The sequence below is a fragment of the Strongylocentrotus purpuratus genome, unplaced genomic scaffold (genome assembly GCF_000002235.5).
Source record: "Strongylocentrotus purpuratus isolate Spur 01 unplaced genomic scaffold, Spur_5.0 spur5_scaffold_8, whole genome shotgun sequence".
Taxonomy (NCBI): Eukaryota; Metazoa; Echinodermata; class Echinoidea; order Camarodonta; family Strongylocentrotidae; genus Strongylocentrotus; species Strongylocentrotus purpuratus.
In genome coordinates, this window is record NW_022145614.1 from 32,794,990 (window position 1) to 32,815,952 (window position 20,963).

At 36.9% G+C, this 20,963-nt stretch overlaps 2 protein-coding genes across 2 annotated transcripts in view; both read left to right on the forward strand.

Annotated features, from left to right (window-relative positions):
* Window positions 1-20,322, forward strand: part of LOC115920417 (deleted in malignant brain tumors 1 protein-like) — a 35,480-nt gene extending 15,158 nt beyond the window's left edge. The window contains exons 8-11 of the mRNA XM_030976181.1: window positions 14,825-14,993; window positions 17,445-17,611; window positions 18,808-18,988; window positions 19,966-20,322. Coding sequence (XP_030832041.1) covers window positions 14,825-14,993; window positions 17,445-17,611; window positions 18,808-18,988; window positions 19,966-20,171 — 723 coding nt within the window. The 3' untranslated portion in view covers window positions 20,172-20,322. The remainder of the gene's footprint in view (window positions 1-14,824; window positions 14,994-17,444; window positions 17,612-18,807; window positions 18,989-19,965) is intronic.
* Window positions 20,323-20,559: 237 nt separating this feature from the next.
* Window positions 20,560-20,963, forward strand: part of LOC115920419 (scavenger receptor cysteine-rich type 1 protein M160-like) — a 39,812-nt gene continuing 39,408 nt past the window's right edge. The window contains exon 1 of the mRNA XM_030976182.1: window positions 20,560-20,735. Within this exon, the coding sequence (XP_030832042.1) occupies window positions 20,591-20,735 (145 nt within the window). The 5' untranslated portion in view covers window positions 20,560-20,590. The remainder of the gene's footprint in view (window positions 20,736-20,963) is intronic.

Genomic DNA, 20,963 nt, shown 5'->3' on the forward strand with positions numbered 1-20,963 from the left:
ACTTCCAAAAATAGTGAAAATTAGTAAAAGAGATTTATGAGGTGGCTTATAAAAAATTTGCTTCCGAGCCCTCGAAATCGTTGTGTTGTTCTGTTCATGAGAGGCTGGTGCAGTCATGGGTGTATTTTTGAGGCGTTCAGCTGACGTTGCTGGTGAGTTATTCACATGATTCACTGTCACAGACCTTTTCAAGCTTTCGAGATTGGTGGGGAATGACCATCGACGGAAAATAGATCGCTGCTGAAACTGTGCCCTTTCATCGTCTTTTAACACAGAAGATGGAGTATCAGCACTTTCTAGGCCCACGACTTGAGCACAATGTCGACACTGCATCGGCCAAAATACTTCCTGGCGTCGATGAAAGTTGGCTCTGTTCTTAATCAACCATCCAACAAAAACAGTGATTAAGAGATTAGCTGTGCTTAGAGCCATCCTGATGAATGCATATGTTAGGTCTCCTCCATGCTTACTGCAGTCATCATTATGACAGGATGATGGCAGAGCCTGTAGTACAGCACAACAAAACCCAGCACAAGCGAGGAAACAAAGTAAAACCATACTATTGTAATATGTCTTTGGAATAACACCTGGTTCTATTGTATCCATTGTTTTGTAATTGTAAATAACGGATTTCTAGAGAAGAGAAATGACTTTCAACTCTATCTAGGTGGCAGAGCGATGCACAGTTCCACGTTGAGCATGTATTAATGAAATGCAAAGTATGACCTCTTCCTCAGATGAAACAGAATATGTATGCACGATTCAAGAGTTTTGTTTCAGTTTCTCAATCAATTCCGCAGTAAAAAACACAGCTGGGTTTATAATGTCTGATGTCCCAGGTACCGGTTTAGATATTCTTCTTCTCTGTGAGATCGATGAACACCTGGTGCGTTTTCTCAGGCATCTTTGAAGATGAATTACATCAATAATCCAAATAAGAAAAACATTTTTCAACATCTTGACTAATTATCCCCTCGCCGACGAAGCAACAAAATGTCCATTTTGTCATGTATATTTATCATGTAGTAGCTTGAATGAAATGAAAGGTTAAATCTGGCATACACGGAAATATACAAATACAGTCTCTTTGTCCTTCTCTCTGTCTACCTCTCTCTGTCTGCCTCTCTCTGTCTGTCTCTCTCTGGCTATCTCTTTCTTTCTGTTGATTTCACTAAATGCAATACGAAATCAATCCTAAGTACCATATATAAATAGAAGTATTCATTGCGTAGGTTGAGCTTTATTGTGTATCTTACATTTGATATTAAAAAAGTATGACTTGCAGTTGTCTCATCACTATACATATATTGATCATCTTTATTCAGTCATACTTTGTTTTCAAGATGTACATGAAAATAAAATTAAATTACAATAAATTACACAAAACCCCAGGTCCTCTGCGTGGTTATGTAAATTACTGCTTGTGTGTGTTATGAAAGATATAACATTTTACGAATATAACATAAGCTCAACAAAGACAAAAGAAACATGAATGTTTTAGTGATTAACTATGGCATTTCTCCTACTTATAACCGATAATATCATACCATTATGAGATATTGCTACCAATCTTCCATATCGAATCATTACAAAAGCAATATCATAATTCCAAATAAGTTTCCTATAACATACATATATAATAGCATAATAATAGTATTAGAGGGAACACAATATATATATATATTGAGTGTAAAATTCAAAAAAAGATATATGTATTTATTGCTAAGTATATCAATATCCAGGAACCAAACGTTTGTCTGTAACTTTATATTAATAGAACACAGGGAATGCATAATACTTAGGTGAGTGAAATTCATACATTCCATTATATTCAACGAATTTACTATACAAGTGCAATTAATGCGGTTTTTTTTTGGTACCAATATGTATTAACAAAAAAATTTAAAATACCTTAGACAATGTACAGTACATAATACTATTATATTTACATTACTTCCTTGTGTGGGTGTAACGAAAGAAATAACATTTTACAAATGTAACATAAGCTCAACAAAGAAAAAAGAAACATGAATGTTTTAGTGATTAACTGCATTTCTCCTACTTATAACCGATAATGACATACCATTATGCGATATTGCTACCAATCTTCCTTATCAAATCATTACACAGCAATATCACCATTCCAAATAAGTTTCATACAATGTTGGCCATAATGGTGGAATAATTATTTTTACCCCAATTTATTGAATGATTTTGACAATGATTTATTCCTAATAGATCTAGATAATAGTATACATTCTCAGATTTTATTGAATGATAATTGGGGAGTGTTTTTTTGCTTGACTGCTAAAACATGTGTGTGCTACAATGCTTATCAAATAGGAGACCTACGTCCTTAAGTCATAACTGACAGTAATGGGGATTAATACCTAATAAAAGGGCACTAATATAGCATATCGACACGATATTGATCCTGGGGGCTCACAGTAACGAGGCCATTGCTTAGCCAATGAATCATGACTGTATGCAGCGGGCGCTAGGGTACATCGACGCCCCCACAAAAACAAAAAACAAAGAAAATGCAATATATTTTCAATAATTCATTGCATGTTGCCACGACCCCCCAACATAAAAAAAAAATCTATGTGGGCATGCCTTGAACCACAATGCATGGCCCTACAAAGGAACTTTTCCTGTTGGGGACTGTTTCAATCAATCAGATATGATTATTTGCGTCTGGGAACCGACCTTTAAACGTCACCATCCGAAAGACGTGACTCAGATTCGAACTTGCGTCCTCGGCTGAATCAGTTTGTAACTTCCATTGTTAACTGGGTTACAGGCGCACGCCACAACGCCCATCTCTCTTAAATGCTCATAGTAGGTGTAAATTGACTTTCTATAGGAGTAACTGCTTGTCCCTTAAGTGACACCCCCCAGGGAGTAAATTTACTCCCCAATGTAGGGAGTAAATTATTTTTTTCATAAGAAGGTGTAAATTTGCACCCCAAGGTTACGATTGTACTCCCTTTAAGGAGTGAAATTTGCACCCAATGGTGCTCATTTAACACCTTTTGGTTCCATTTTCATGAAAAATGGGTTCAAATTTACACGCGTGGGGTTGAATTTTATACCCTTTATGATCGATTCCACACCCTGTGGGGAGTAAACCTACACCCTTTTTATGCACAGCATCAACCAATTGATCATCCCTCGAGCAATTAATCATCCATGCTTCGTAAATACCTAACAGTCACTGATTCTCACCCTTTTGTCTACGTTTGCTCTAAAGAAATCAGACCGGAATGTCGAGTTATATGTTGAAAGGCATTATTGCTCACCTAAACAACAATTAGTGTGAACTCAACACAAGTGCAGACTGTAAGAACTAACTTATGGCTGGAGTTATCGGTTCAAATGTAATGGAATTTCCTAAACACACAATCCTGCCTTACCGAATTTCTTCCCTTTACTTACACGTATAAGAAGACAATTATGTACAAGTTAGTAAAACAACACTTCTGCTAATTTCATTAAATTATCAAATATAACCCTCGGTACAACCCCTTATTCTTGATCGTATAACTTTCACACAAATAATATGCCCGAATGAAACATGATAATTCCCCTAACATGACTAAAATATGTGAATTATGCTTTAAAAAAAAAAAATCATTTGGCAGTACCTATATTGACACGATGCGCCATTGCTGTAGCGCATGCGCATATGCATTGACCAATCAGAGCTCGTCCATCTAAAATAGGGTGTAAAATTACATCCCTCAAATATACACCCTTGTGTATTTCCGTGTTTTACTCCCTAAAAGGTGTAAAAGCGGCGCCCTATTTTTCCAATTTCGTTTTACTCCCCAAGAACACCTTTTATTTCTCTGTGTATAGGGCCTGTGGTCCTGAAAAGCGCTATATAAGAAACAGTTAATATTATTATAATGAACGCAGTACCTGTAGGGACTGATTTAAAGTATATAGGCTAGATTCATTGTTCGTACGAAAGCCCCTTCTATTTTCATTGATATCTCTGTAAGTTTCGTAGGCCAGTAGAGCTGTATGAAGGTAATACAGATATACCAAGGGCTGCATGAATCGCCCTATCATTGTCCCCACCACTGGTCCGTAGTAAAGTGTCAAATCTTTCCAAAGCCAAACATAAACTACGGATGTCAGCCAGTCTCCTGCGTTAAAAAAAATTGTATACATCAAGCAAATCCGTACGAATTTTAACTCGGCTTCGCTGATTATTTTCTTACGTTGGATGATAAGCAGAAATGAAGTCGTAGAACTGACTACGTATATCTGTAAAAGGTAGTAAATAAGGCCAAAGCATTCGAGAGATAGTAAGTCTGTGGGTAGAGGACCATCATGGCCAAACAGGATTCCAGCACTGGCAACCAATCGAAACACATTGGCCATAAGCATTCCACTGCAACCAATAATGAGTATGACATCATGGCTTCCTACTAGCCCATGCTGGAACGAGATGTAATTCTTTAACCGAAAGGTTTCTAAATTACCGCTTACAAATAGTTGATAGCGGTAAAGAGCGATGAATGGTAGGAGACCTATCATATTACCAAACCATAATACGTATGTTCTCGTAATTTCAGACAAATTAAAACTCTTACGGGATACTACAAATCTATCGAACAAAAAAAAGGTGGCGACTGAAATGAGCGATAAAAGAAGAATATGACAGACACCAAAGTATTTCCTCCTCCTTGTAATTAGTTTCTTAAAGCTCTGTAACAGAGTCTTGATGTATGCACGGATGGATATTCTGAATGGTCGGTGGAAATGTTCGAAGTCTGTTTCATCGCTTCTGGTAACTTTTAGGCATGATTGTGGAAGTATGGATACCCATATTTTCCATAGGATGCTTACTCCAATCAGACCAATGTCTGTGTATAGGGGTGTTACCAGTAATGCATTGTTATACATAAATTCGATAAATGTTTTAGGCAGTTCACATGAAAATAAAAGAGGATCGTGAGAAGGTTCTACCACAACACCTAGAGGATACACTAAATTGAGAGCCAACAAGCCCAGACCTGAGGCTAAGTATGCACCAATAAATATAGGGAAGATACCAGTTTGAAGGAACACTGCATCGTAGAATATATTAAAGAAGGCCAGATTGCAAGCTAAACCAATGGACACCAGGAGATCAAACACTCCCTCACATACCAAATTAAAATTGAGTTTCATCGATGCTTCTGAAGCATGACTTTCTGTAAGGCAGATGATGACACCAAATGTTTTTAAAGGAACAGTTAGTAATGCGATAGTTCCAAATACGTTATATAGTACCAGAAGTGATTTATGAGGTCTTTTGTATGCGAAGGACTTCAGCAAACTTGTATTCTCCACCTCGATATCTGATGTCGGGGAACGAAAGGACTCCATCTGGGCCAGCGCTTCAAAATTTCCACTGACTGATTGGGTAATACTGGAAATATCATTTACATTTTGTGCAATTTGTTCATCATTAGACATAACTGATTCAGTTGATTCGAGAGATTTGTTACCTATGGAACATGTTGAATGGAGTGTTGGTAGTGACCGTCGACGAGTCATATACCTTAGGGATATCTCTCTTGGATCATCAGTACTTTGACCACGAGATTGCTGGGATATGAGGCCAACAGCCCTAGCACAATGTCGACATCGCATCGGCCAGAAAACTAGTTGACGACGATGAAGTGTCTGTCGGTTCTTGATAGTCCACACGGCACAAACAATGAGATAGAAGAAGACGCAACTAAGACACAATTGCATGATTGCATAGGTAAAGTTTCGGCCATCATCATCCCACCCTGTATTAGGGCTAACAGGTAATACCTTCACGATAGCAAAACAGAAGCCAATACTTGCCAGTATAGTCACTAGCAGCATGCTGCTGTATTGCACATTGGGAATGATTTGTGCTTTATTTGAAGCTCGATCCATTTTGAAGCATCTACGAAGAGTGGCTATTGCAATCCCCTGGAAATCAGATTTGTGACAAAGAAAACTCCACATGAACATCAGATTGAAATTGCTTTTAACACTGTAACGGATGTTTATACATCAGGCAATCTCAATATTTACTGGTTGCATATTTGTAATTGAAGGTAAGATGTCTTTCGCTATCATTCCTATTACTGGATAAAGTTAATGACTTGCACTAATCAGAGATTACTTACAGTATCGAATTGGTCTCTTCTTAACTCTCTCTCTCTCTTGATCTATGTTACTTAATATATATATATGTTGTTTGTACAATGTTAAATTGATTCTTGTATTTTTGTAACGAATATAGTTGTATGAATGATGTATGAAATATGGGAATCTGTTCGTAATTTAGTAAATGGGAAAAATGTACTTGCAATATTGTTTAGGCAAAAATTCATGTAATCTTATTTTCAATTTTGTTTATGAGAGAACAGATTAAAACTTATAGAGGTGTCGTGGTCTAGTGGATATGTCGTCAGACCAGGCGCGTACGCAGGGGGCGGGGGATGGGGGAGGGGGGGGGGTTAACCTCCCCCCTTTAGTTTTTTTTCAATGTGTGTATTATGTGTGTATTTTTTAGCAACCCCCCCCCTTTGTTATTTTTGTTATTTTTTAATTTTTAATAAAAAAGAAAAAAAGAAGAAATAAAATAGTATCATTTTATAAGACCTTTTATACTGACGCCATCGGTCGTGTAATGAATAATAGATGGATTTCAGAAAAGTTAATTATTGGAAGAGGAGTTCGCCAGGGTTGCCCATTATCGGCATTACTTTTCAACAAAGTAGTGGAAATATTAGCATGCAAAATAAGACAAAATAAAAACATTAAAGGGATTAATATATTCAGTGTTGATTTAGGTATTGATAGTTAAAAGATTTCCCAATATGCAGATGACACAACATTATTTGTGGAATAAATGATATACAATATATTATGAATGAAATTAACGACTTTGGAGACTATGCAGGTCCGAAATTAAATTGGAATAAGACAGAAGTTATGAAACTGAATTATGTAGATAATTTTGTACATGATAATTATATACTGATCAACCTGTAAAATATCTAGGAGTATATGTAGGCGAAAATAAGAAATTGTTACAAGATTTAAACTGGAATGTAAAAATAGATAAAATTCTAAATGTATTAAATATGTGGAAAATGAGAGATCTTACTTTTTATGGCAGAATAATTGTTTTGAAAATGTTAGCGGCGTCACAAATTGTATATACCGCAACTGTTGTACCAGTACCAAAACATGTTTCACAGATATTGAACAGACTATTATTTCGTTTCTTATGGAACGCCAATAAAAATATAAATTAAACGTAATGTAATTATAAGTGATATTGAAAATGGTGGATTGAATATGATTGATATTGCTAGTAAAATATCTTCACTTCGTTGGAGTTGGAGACTATGCAGGTCCGAAATTAAATTGGAATAAGACAGAAGTTATGAAACTGAATTATGTAGATAATTTTGTACATGATAATGCCATTATATATACTGATCAACCTGTAAAATATCTAGGAGTATATGTAGGCGAAAATAAGAAATTGTTACAAGATTTAAACTGGAATTTAAAAATAGATAAAATTCGAAATGTATTAAATATGTGGAAAATGAGAGATCTTACTTTTTATGGCAGAATAATTGTTTTGAAAATGTTAGCGGCATCACAAATTGTATATACCGCAACTGATGTACCAGTACCAAAACATGTTTCACAGATATTGAACAGACTATTATTTCGTTTCTTATGGAACGCCAATAAAAATATAAATTAAACGTAATGTAATTATAAGTGATATTGAAAATGGTGGATTGAATATGATTGATATTGCTAGTAAAATATCTTCACTTCGTTTGGCATGAATATCTTTGTTTTTTTTTAATGATAATGGCTCTTATTGGAAAAATATGTTTAAATACTGGTCCGACAAAATAGGGGGTTTGCCACTATGTTTACATTTCAATTGTAACATAAAGGATATGAATTTATCATGCTTTTTATGTTATATTGCAAGGATGTGACTATGTTTTGGAAAATGATATGTAATTTTATATTTAATTTATTCCAAATAGAAATACAAATAGACCAGAAGATAATAGTTATAGGAAAGGATATTGGAAACAAGAAATATTCACTTCTGAATATTATTTTAAATTATGCGCAATATGCAATTTATAAATGTTACGTTAAGAAGATTGTTAATGGTTCTGTTTACTACCCACATACTTTGTTTTTTGAATTCAAGTCGTTGCTAAGATTATTTTTAAGATATGAATGTGTTAGCAAAGAAAATAATACTAAGCTGGAAGAATTGTTGAATGTACTTTAATCTTTAACCTATGTTATGTTTCACTTAATTATTGAGTTATTAATGTACAAATGTATTATTATTATGGAAATAAAAACCTCGCTTGAGGATAACAGAAAAAAAATCATTTTATAATCACATTAATACTTTGCGATTTTGCAAGACGCAAAGCATCCGTGTTATTGTCCTGTTCAGCAATAAAATGTCCATTTTGTCATGTTTATTTATCATATAGTAGCTTGAATGAAATGAAAGGTTAAATCTGGCATACACGGAAATATACAAATACAGTCACTTTGTCCTTCTCTCTGTCTACCTCTCTCTGTCTGTCTCTCTCTGGCTATCTCTTCCTTTCTGTCGATTTCACTAAATGCAATACGAAATCAATCCTAAGTACGATATATAAATTGAAGTATCCATTGCGTAGGTTGAGCTTTATTGTATATCTTACAATATATATTAAAAAAGTGTGGCTTGCAGTTGTCTCATCACTATACATATATTGATCATCTTTATTCAGTCATACTTTGTTTTCAAGATGAACATGAAAATCAAATTGAATTACAATATAGATGTGACACAAAACCCGAAATAAATAACATTTTACGAATGTAACATAAGCTAAACAAAGACGGAAAAAAACATGAATGTTTTAGTGATTAACTACTGCATTTCTTCTATGTATAAAAGATAATAACATACCATTATGAGATATTGCTACCAATGTTCCATATCAAATCATTACAAAAGCAATATCATCATTCCAAATAAGTTTCCTATAAAATACATATATAATAGCATAATAGCAATATTAGAGGGAACACAATATATATATATTGAGTGTAAAATTCGAAAAAAAGATATATGTATATATTGCTAAGTATATTAATATCCAGGAACCAAACGTTTGTCTGTAGTATATATAAATAGAACAAAGGAAATACATAATACTTAGGTGAGTGAAATTCATACATCCCATTGTATTCAACGAATTTACTATACAAGTGCAATAAAATGCCCTTTTTTTGTTTTGTTAACAATATGTATTAACAAAAAACAAAAACAAAAAAAACCCTAGATAATGTACAGTACATAATACTTTGATATTTACATTACTTCCTTGTTTTAAATTCCCTTTTTTACTGGCTGTTGTTGAAATGCAGGGCAGGCTGAGGATACAAGACTGATTCAGTCGTTTTAACAGTAGGAATATGTATGTACAACATGCTGTCATTTTCAAAAGGTAGTGCATGTATATTATGTCCCCCTTCATCTCTGTGTGTAATTGATAAATTTTTTTCCTTCATTTCACTAATATTTTTTCTCTTTATAATTATACGAGACTATAAGGTAATAATTACATGTTGTGGTAAGCCGGTCAAATGTTAATGAAATAAAAAAATCTTGGTGACGCTCCTACCCGTAGGCCCTCTCTGCGTTCTCCGAATTTAACCAACACTGGTACGTCAACATACGACGTTATAGACGTAATACAGTGACTAGGACCCCGTCTTATAAAGAATCGATATAAATAGCAAATTATTTGCGCTTGATATCAGTCGCAACTTTGTACGTAAGAGATAAAAGACTGCAAACTTACGATTGATTGGAGGACTTGTGATTAGTCGATTCATTAAATTTCATATCCTTTTTTTCAGTCCCTTTTTTTTTAGTCCCACATTTAGTATCATTCAAACACATCGCTTTAATTTCAACTTCTCTCTTAAAATAATGATCATGCTTTTATCACTAATTATTGCAAGTTACAAATATGGGTTTAAGAATGTAGCCAATGAGAAGCATCGAAATGGATCACGTGTGCATGCGGTAATTTTTACCATATGCACGGGGATTGCATTTCGGGAATAACAACCGTGAAAAAAACGTGCAACGACCCATGACGTTATGGCTACGCGGCGCTATTCGGGTATTCGCAATGGCAAAAAATGCACCAAGCACCGCATCTCCAAAACCCACTCACACCTGTGTATTATTTGTTCAATATCATGTCATGTACAACTTAAACTAGTAAATAATATGAACTTGTAAGGATATAATACCATTCGGGTGTATTATATCTTGCTGTCTGAATAAGATCATTTCTTCTCACTAAACACACGCCCCTGTCCCCCGAATCTTCTTTGTTCAGCATATTCATATCGTATTCCAAATGTTAATCATTGCGGCATATATCGCATGCGTTGTAATGATTGACTTACATTCCTTTCCAACTTTTGCCTATAATTAGGACAACCTTATTCTAGTATCGAGTTTCAATGTTGTTACGAACCTGAATATTGTGAATATACATGGCACTATGGACCGACTAATCTTAAAATCAATTCAATGCAACAATCACCTTTCAACGATATTACCTTCATATCCATTTAACTTTCATATTATTCGTCTAATGTTGTCATGCATATCTACACCTAACTTACCTCTATTACATTTTAAATCAACATTGTGTCCTGAGATCTATCAATACTATCTATAGGAAAAGTGTATTTTTGAATAATAATTTTATTTGCTAAGCTATAACGACATTTAAAATCCTAGAGAGTTATAGCGATATACGTGTAAGTTAACATGGTAAAATGGTATCAATGTGATTTAAGTATAAATTTCAAATAAGTTGATATAGACTTGAAGATAAAGTTGAGTTCTGATCATGCGATTGCATTGTGAAAGAAACGGTTTGGAATCGATCAGGAAAAGTTGATCATGTAGCATATAAAGTATTAGTGTGTACTGCAAGGTTCTGGAATCACCTAAATGATAAGAATTTGGCCCGGTCTTTCTAATAGTAATAAGCACTGTACACGGAAATATGTATATGGGACTACACAACCATCTGGCATTAAAAGTTGGTTCTCATTTTTAAGCTGTAACATGTCATATTTAGAAAATGAAGGCATTTGAAGAGCCATGCTTTTCAGGGAACCACTTGCATAATAACAATAAAAACGCTCAACACATTATTTTTCACCTTTTCTATAAACTTGGCCTTCTCTTGCTATATGCTATGAATGCTATGAATCATATGCAATTATCCAAATCCTACAAAATAATGTTTCGCATACCTGACTGCTAAGAAAGCATAACTGCTTGTAAGTAAGCAACCAGACGACCGACGGCTTTAGAAGATAAGGGAAGCAATACCTGTAGGAACTGATTTAAGGTAGACTAGGCTCACTTTTCGTACGAAAGCCCCTTCTATTTTCATTGATATCTCTGAAAGTTTCGTAGGCCAGTAGAGTTGTATGTAGGTAATACAGCCATACCACGGGCTGCATGACTCGCCCTAGCATTGTCCCCACCACAGGTCCGTAGTACAGTGTCAATTCCTTCCAATCACTAACATAAACTACGGATGTCAGCCAGTCTGTTGCGTTCAAAAATATTGTATACATCAAGCAAATCCGTACGAATTTCAACTCGGCTTCGCTGATTATTTTCCTACGTTGGATGATAAGCAGAAATGAAGTCGTAGAACTGACTACGTATATCTCTGAAAGGTTGTAGATAAGGTCAAAGCATGCGAAGGATAGTACGTCTGTGGGTAGAGGATTATGGCCAAACAGGATTCCAGCAGTGGCAACTAATCGAAACACATTGGTCATAAACATTCCACTGCAACCAATCATGAGTATGACATCATGAGTTTCTACTAGCCCATGCTGGAACGAGATGTAATGCTTTAACCGAAAGGTTTCTAAATTACCGCTTAGAAATAGTTGATAGCGGTAAAGAGCGATGAATGGTAAGAAACCTATCATGTTAAAGCACCATATTATGTATGTCCTCGTTATTTTGGACAAATTAAAACTCTTACGGGATACTACAAACTTATGGAATGAAAACAAGATTGCGACTGTAATGAGCGATAAAAGAACAATATGACAGACGCCAAAGTATCTCCTCCTCCTCCTTGTAATTAGTTTCTTAAAGCTTTGTAACAGATTCCGGACGTATGTGCTGATGGATATTCTGCATGGTCGCTGAAAATGTTCAAAGTCTGCTTCATCGCTGCTGGTAACTTTTAGGCATGCTTGTGGAAGTATGGATACCCATATTTTCCATAGGATGCCTACTCCAAGCAGACCAATGTCTGTGTACAGGGGTGATATTCTTAACGTATGGTTATACATAACTTGGGCAAATTTTCTCGGCAGTTCACAGGAATATAGAATAGGATCGTAAGAAGGTTCTTCAACAACTCCTAGAGGATACACTGAGTTAAGAACCACCAGGCCCAGACCTGAAGCTAAGGTTGCACCAATAAATGTAGGGAAGATACCGGTTTGAAGGAACACTGCATCGTAGAATATATTGAAGAAGGCCAGACTGCAAGCTATACCAATAACCAGCAGGATATTAAACACTCCCTCGCATACCAAATTAAACTTGAGTTCCATTGGTGCATCTGAAGCATTACTATCTGTAAGACAGATGATACCAGCAATTATTTCTAATGGAAGAGTAAGTAGTGCGATAGTTCCAGACACGTTAAAAAGTATCAAAAGTGATTTATGAGGTCTTTTGTATACGGAGGACTTCAGCAAACATGTCTTCTCGACCTGCATATCTAATGTGGCGGAATATATGGACTCCATCTGTGCCAGCGGCGCTTCCAAATTTCTACTGACTGATTGCATATCACTGGATATCTCATTTACAGTTTGTGCAATTTGTTCATGATTAGACACAATTGATTCAGTTGATTCGAGAGATGTGTTACCTTTGGAACATGTTGAAGGGAGTATTGGTAGTGACCGTCGACGAGTCAAATACATTTGGGATGTCTCTTTTGGACCATCAGTACTTTGACCACGAGACTGCTGAGATATGAGGCCAATAGCCCTAGCACAATGTCGACATCGCATCGGCCAGAAAACTTGTTGACGACGATGAAGTGTCTCGCGATTCTTGATAGTCCACACGACACAAACAATGACATAGAAGGAGAGGCAACTAAAACACAATTGCATGATTGCATAGGTAAAGTTTCGGCCATCATCATCCCACCCTGTGTCAGGGATAACAGGTAATACCTTAAAGATAGAAAAACAAAAGTCAATACTTGCCAGTATAGTCACTAGCAGCATGCTGCTGTATTGCACAGTGGGAATGATTTCTGCTTTATTTGAAGCTCGATCCATTTTGAAGCATCTACGAAGAGTGGCTATTGCAATCCCCTGGAAATCAGATTTGTGACAAAGAAAACTCCACATGAACATGAAATTGCTTTTAACACTGTTACGGATGTTTATACATCAGGCAATCTCAATATTTACTGGTTGCATATATTTGTAATTTAAGGTAAGATGTCTTTCGCTATCATTCATATTACTGGATAAATGACTTGCACTCATCAGAGATTACTTACAGTATCGACTTGGCCTCTTATTAACTCTCTCTCTCTCTCTCTCTCTCTTGATCTATGTTACTTAATATATATGTTGTTTGTACAATGTTAAAGACTTGATTCTTGTATTTTTTGTCACGAATAGTATGAATGATGTATGAAATATGGGAATCTGTTCGTAATTTAGTAAATGGGAAAAATGTACTTGCAATATTGCTTAGGCAAAAGTTCATGTGATTTTACTTTCAATTTGTTTATGAGAGAACAGATTAAACTTATAGAGGTGTCGTGGTCTAGTGTATATGTCGTCAGACTGTGAAACACAGGGTTCACGGTTCGATTTCTGCCGCAGATCTTATGTTCTTTGGCAAGAAATTAATCTACATTTGCCACTCTCCATCAGGTTTTAAGTGGGTACCGGTTGGAAGGAATTCTTTGAGTTTTGTTAGCACCGAACACGATAGCCTAGAAGAGCAGGGGTAATATCAAATATTATCATTAATGTTAGTTTTATTATCAAAAAGATAATGAGGTACCGTGAAATCGAAGTACAGTATAGAATCACAGGCACGTCATGTACATGTATTTTAATCAAGTACATGTTATTTACATGACGTGCCTGCGATATAATAACTAAATGTTCATATTTTGAAGAAACTGAATAAAGATAGGCTCACCATTCTAGTTTTAGACAATTTGTTTTTTAATTAACAACATCAATGAAAGAACTTGTTTGCCCTCTGACTGAGTCTATCTTTCTTCAGTATGTACTACTAATGTTGCTGCTGCTACAACAACAACAACAACTACAACTAATACTACTACCACTTCTATTACTATTGCTGCTGCTGCTGCTGCTACTACTACTACTACTACTACCACTACTACTATTACTATATAACTACTACTACTACTAATTATAATATTACTACTACTACTACTACTACTACTACTACTACTACTACCACCACTACTACCATTACTTCTACTACTACTACTACTACCACCACCGTTCTACTACCATTACTGCTACTACTATTATTACTGCTGCTGCTACTACTACTTCTACCACTACCACTGCTGCTACTACTATTACTACTACTAAAGTGTGTTTGATTAATGTATAATCAATATTTCCCCCTCTTGAATGATATTAACAGATTGAAATACATGATGGGACTGAATTCATCTGGTCAGGGCTAGACTGTCATGGTAATGAGTACAGACTACAGGAGTGCTATGTACCCAACACTGGATGGGAATTGACCAGTCATTGTCAACGTATCGGTGGTGCTGAGTGTGCTCTCTCTCAAGCTCTCCTCCGTGAAAGTATATACAGAGTCTTCATTTCCTTTAATTATCTATCGAATTCTCACTATTAAACTAAACGATAACTAAATAGTACTAAACTGTTTATTGATTCGATTTGGCGTATTTTAACTGAATTGAAGTAATATTTTTCGCCATTAACATGATACGACGAAATATACTTAGAATTTACAGTTTTTCAATGTGGAAATCATCGACGCTTTTGCAGTCTCTAAAAAGTATAATTTGCCCAAACATGTATATTGTCACACTCCCCCTCCCTTTCTATCTCTCTCTCTCTCTCTCTCTCTCTGTCTTTGCCTTGCTCTTCCTATCAGTCTTGCTATCTCACTCTCATTTCCTCTTCCCATTGGTAACCATCACTTTCTGTTTCAGTATGTTTGTCCGTCTGTCTACCATAGATAGGTCCAGGCGCGAATCCAGGATTTCTTAGGGGGGGGGGGGGGCCAAATTTGAAATTATGCCAGCCAAATATTGGTACGTAATGGTGACCAGCAGTGACGTAATTAGGGGTGGGTGGGTGCAGGGAGGGGCGAGTTTTCCCCCTCCGCGAAGCGCGGAAGCTTTGACATTTCAATAAATTATTAGAGAAAGAAGACGGTTCGTTGTACCATTCCCCAAAATAATCCTCGTCTGAATTATGTTTCCCCCCTATCCCGCGAGAAGCGCGAAAGCTTTTACGGTCAGATTAGCATTCAGGGGTCCGCCTTAGGACACTAGGCGGGGTCCATGGGGCAGAGCCCCGGAAGTTCAGGAGTTTTATCCATTTTATTACGGTCAGATAAGCATTATTTTGATACCTTATTGTTACAGTGAAAGGTCACTAATTGGCTTGGGAATTAGGGGGCGGAGCCCCGGAATCTCAAGGGTTTTAGGCACTCAATTACGATCAGATGAGTATCAAGTGGCCCGCCTTAGGGCTCTTGGTTGGGTCCAGGGGGCAGAGCCCCCGGAAGCTCAGGGTTTTTAGGCGTTTAATTACGGTCAGATTTCTTGATTTTTGATTTCTTATTATTTGTGACACTGGCAGGACACTATTTGGCGTGGGGTCCAGGGGACAGAGCCCCCAGAAATCAAGGGTTTTGGTCATTAAATGAGCGTCAGATGAGGATCTAAGGACCCGCCTTAGGGCCCTAGGTGGAAACCAGGGGGCAGAGCCCTTGGGTTTTAGGCATTTAATCATGGTCAGATGAGCATATTTTGATACCCCATTATAATGTGACACTGGCAGTTAACTATTTTTTCTTTCTCGCTCTCTTTCTTTTTATTTCTCTTTCTCTTTAATATACTTTTTCAAAGAAAGTGTGGGGGGCTCGAGGATCCCGATCCCCGCCGTTCAGCGGGCCCTGATATGTAGGCATCTCAAGAAGCATTTTCTTGCCTGGCTGTAATTTTAGGAATTTGTCATTTTCCATCAAACGCATAAAGTGAGGAAAAATCTCGGAAAATTATCTCATTTCAGCATTATTTGTAAACCACCGTTATGGAATTAGAAATAAACCACGTTTGAATTCTATTTCTCTAAAGCCCCCCCCCCTCTCCCTATCAGTACGCCAGTGCCCCCCCCCCCCCTCCGATCTACACCTTGTTGGCGGGAAAATTGCAACTGATATCCCTTACCTTTCTTCATTCTCTTTTTTTCCCCTTCCCTTCTTTATCTCTCTTTTAGGTTTGCTGGGGGGGGGGGGGGGAGGGGCAAGGTCATTTTGGTCCCCACCCCGCGCCACACATTGTTGGCGGGATTAACCGCAACAGATCTCCGCTTCTTTTTTCCCTTTTCTTTTTTTTTCTTCCTCTTTTTTGTTCCCTTTTAGCTTTCCTCTTTTCCTTTTGCTTCCTTCTCTCCTTTTTTAGCGGGGACGGGGGGGGGGGGGGGGGGGAGGGGGAGGCTAATTGCAACTGATATCCCCCTTCTTTTCTTTTCTTCTTCCTCTTTTGTCCTCCCCTTTATCTCCTTTTTTTCCTTTTTCTTTTTCTTTCCTTCTTTCTCTTTTAATTTTTGATTGGGGAGGGGGGAGGCAACAGCCTGGGAGGCAAGTTCTTCCCCCCCCCGGATCTCCTTCTTCCCTCTTTTCTTCTTCCTCTTCTTTTTTTCCCTTTCTCTCCTCTTTCCCTTTCCCTTCTTTTCCTTCTCTCTCTCTCCTTTTTTTTTTTTTGCGGGGGGGGGGGGGGGCAAGACCCGCTCGGCCCCCCTGGATCAGCGCCTGGATAGGTCAAACAGTAGCTCTATATTACACATACACACGCCACACACACACACGCACACGCACACACACACACACACACGCCCGCGCACACACACACTCTCTCTCTTACACACACTCTTTTGATTTTTTTCTCTCTCTCTCTTTCTCTCTCTATCTCTCTCTCTAACTCACTTGGTCTATATCTGTTTTGGAATGGTTCCCTCAGTGTCTATATATTATGTTTCCATCTCTGTTATTTATTTAGATGGCGACGTTAAACTCGTTCCCGATGGAGACTCCTACAGTGGAACTGTAGCCGTCTTTTACCGAGGAGTTTGGGGCAAAGTTTGTCCTGATGACTGGTCATGGTCCCTGGCAAACACAGTTTGTATTCAGCTGGGATATTATGGCGCCATCGAAGCTACTCAAAACGTAAGCTGAGCATTTATTTATATTTTAAAGAAAGGCTGTTTTGTTTAATATCTATTTAGTACAGCATGTAATAGCATGCATGGTTCGGATATGTCTGTCAGTTGTCCTTTCTTGTCTGTTCTACCCATCATTTTTACATGTCACATATTTGGATTTCTTTCACCCTCTTGCTCTGTTTGCATAGATTTGTTTTTACCACTTTATGACTATTTTCATTTCGTAAATTCACTATCATTTGTATTCATACATGAAAGTGAAGAAAATTCAATTAAACAATGCTTAATTTCGTGCAATTTCAGTGCAGTAGCCGTGCAGTCTCCACAGCCTCCGCATGGAAATCGTACGGAGCCCGTTTGCTGCACGATCAGCGCCAGGCCTCCGCGCGATGGCCGAGCGGGGATTGTGAAATGCCACCTACGACATGTCTACAGGCTACGGGCTTACGATTTTTCAAATTTGTATAACTTCCCGCGAAACAAAATTGTTGAGGTCGCGAAGCCCGTTAATCCCTACGAAAATCTCACGGCCGCCTCCTGCCTCTGCACAGAGGCCGCAAGGAAAAGGGGATACGGGCCCGTAGACTAATCGCAGGCCAAATGTAATCCAGGCAGACACACCTAGCTACAACCAGACTGCGGCTGGATTTGTTTTGTTGTTTCTGAAGACTGCGGTGCGTTGTGAGCCTTTTGGCCGCGAACCGTAGTGACATCCGACTGCTCACACACCTGCCTGCCGGTCCTGGGGCCCGTTTCATAATTTTTTTAAAATCTATAACAAATGCTAAATTCTTATGACAAATTAGCTCTCAGCCATGCAGCCACATGCCATGATATCAGTAGCTTATAATAATAGCTTGTACCCCCCCCCTTTTTTTTTTTTTTTTTTTTATTGATATCAAGTTTTATGAAACAGGGCCCAGTAGCTTTTTTAATTCGTATTTTATAGATGACATAGTAGTATACAAAGTATTGCAGACCCACTATGTAGCAACATATATCTTGTCATTAATATTAATATGATATGATATGAAGCAAACTTAAACTCAAGCTTCCAGCTTTTTTGTTGAAGTATATTTCCATGATGGTCGCTATTCTACCTGTTACATCAGGGCCCCTTCTTATCGTCAAATAGTTGCGATTTATTACAATTATTATTCGCGATTGATGTCAATCGTAACTCTATACCATTGTTTACAGCTTCCTGATACGGACGATGCACTGGACTATCATATACATTCACTACAATGCAATGAGTTTGAAAGTCATCTAAAATACTGTAATCTAGACTATGCCTGGGAAGATGAAGTAGAGTGTGACTTGGACAGCCATCTAGCAGCGGGTGTAGTCTGTACTCATCAATACCAAGACGTACCCTCATGTAATTACTTCTATTCTATTGTATTGAAAATACTGTTGCCCATGAAGTTTGAACGATGTTTTTTTTATTTATATCGTTTTACTAAATAATTCATTGTTACCATATTGTTAATTCGTGATATAATTTTTTTTAATCTTCTCTGAACTTCAATATCTATAACTCTTCAGATTGGTAGAGAAAGTTCTAAGAAGCTATCAACTTTATCTAAATGTATGAAGATTTAATCCTATTGTGACAATCAATGATTCATGAAAAGAGGAAAAAATTATCGATCAAACGAAATGGGCAACAGTGTATAATAATTAAAGAAACGTAATGTGCAATACAAACTGTGTTATTAGCAGAGCATCACACATGAACACATAGTAAGATGTTAAAAGACCAGTGATGATGAAGCTAAAACAGAGCTAGAATGAAGAAAAAAAAGATATATAAAAGCAGTTAATCAGGTGGACTTGTCATTGGGAGTGGCGCCCATATCCTTTGGTGCATGACATTTTAATGTTGCAGTAGAAATTCCGGTGGAAGCACGATTAAAAAATTGGTTGAATTTAACGGGTATTGCAGGGATTTGCTCGGTGAAATATATCAAAACGTTTAAAATGGCCAAAATGTTGTAAATAGTCATAGTTGATAACTTATAGTGGTAAATCGTTAATTATTAGCAAAATTACAGTCATATTTCTTTTAAAATATGAATTTTGCAACTGGCAGTTTTTTTTTTCTCTACACATTCGTAATGTACAAAACGAGGGCTGCAATTTTCACTCGTAGAGACAAAGTCAGAGTTCTTTGATACAAAATCTTGCACATCATGATATTATTACAATTTATGGTTTATAAGTTTTTCGTTGATATATAATTCATGATTTTCATTTTTCAGTTTCGACAAGGTCTTTAAAAAAACCTAGTTCTAAATTTATAACACTAATGTTAATCGATTTTGAAATGTAATTGTTCATGTGTGTGGCATACAGATGGAAAGCCGAGGTTAGTTGATGGTCCAGACGCTGGTCATGTTGAAGTGTTCCTGACTGAGTCTTGGGGATTGGTCTGTGGTGATTCTTGGTCCTATGACAATGCTAGAGTAATTTGCATTCATCTTGGATATCGTGCGGTCCTCACCACCTCTTCAATACCGGTAACACAGGATTTCCCTCCAGTATTACTTTATGTAGCATAAGGAGGATCGAGTATATTATATAAAACAAAGCCTTGTTTCCATAATACAAGGTCAATGGATATAGCCTTTTTTGTTACACCCACTAGCATCTCAAATTCACTTCAATATGCTAATTATCTTGATCTTTATAAATATTTTTCAGGCAGTCATTGTTTTTGTATAAATACCGTGGAGCTCTCATTACGTGGGGGCACGTGTCCTCTGTGTCCCATCCCCTCACAAAAAATGGGATCCACCGAGAATGCAAAAAAAAATAGAACAGCTCCAAACGAACACAAAAGAGGGAAGAAAAAGTCATATTGTAATATCCTTACTTCATTTCTCTCTCTCGCTCTGTTCATCTCTCTCTCTCTCCACTCATTCTTTATCGTTTTTTTTTTCCTGAAAAGTTGAACGAGTCCCTATCACGTGATATAGTGATGAGTAGTGTTCATTGTGACGGCATGGAGTCCTATCTAATAGACTGCCCTGCATCCTATGTGGATAATACAAACTGCCAATCAATGGCTTATGTGGAGTGTACTACAGAGTCTGATGAGCTTGCAATGCAGGAGGATATTATTAGTAAGTTTATATCTCTGTGTTTTTCTCTTTTATTTTGACTTTCCATACTTACATATATTGTTGGGTTTATAATTCAAATCTATTTTATAGTATCTTATTGTTGTATTGACTAATTATACCAGTAAAAAATATCTGCATCAACATCTAGGTTATTGGATTCATAAAGTAAATCGGCTTTAATTTGTAAAGCTCACATAGGTGAAAGCAAGTACCGGTAACATACTATTG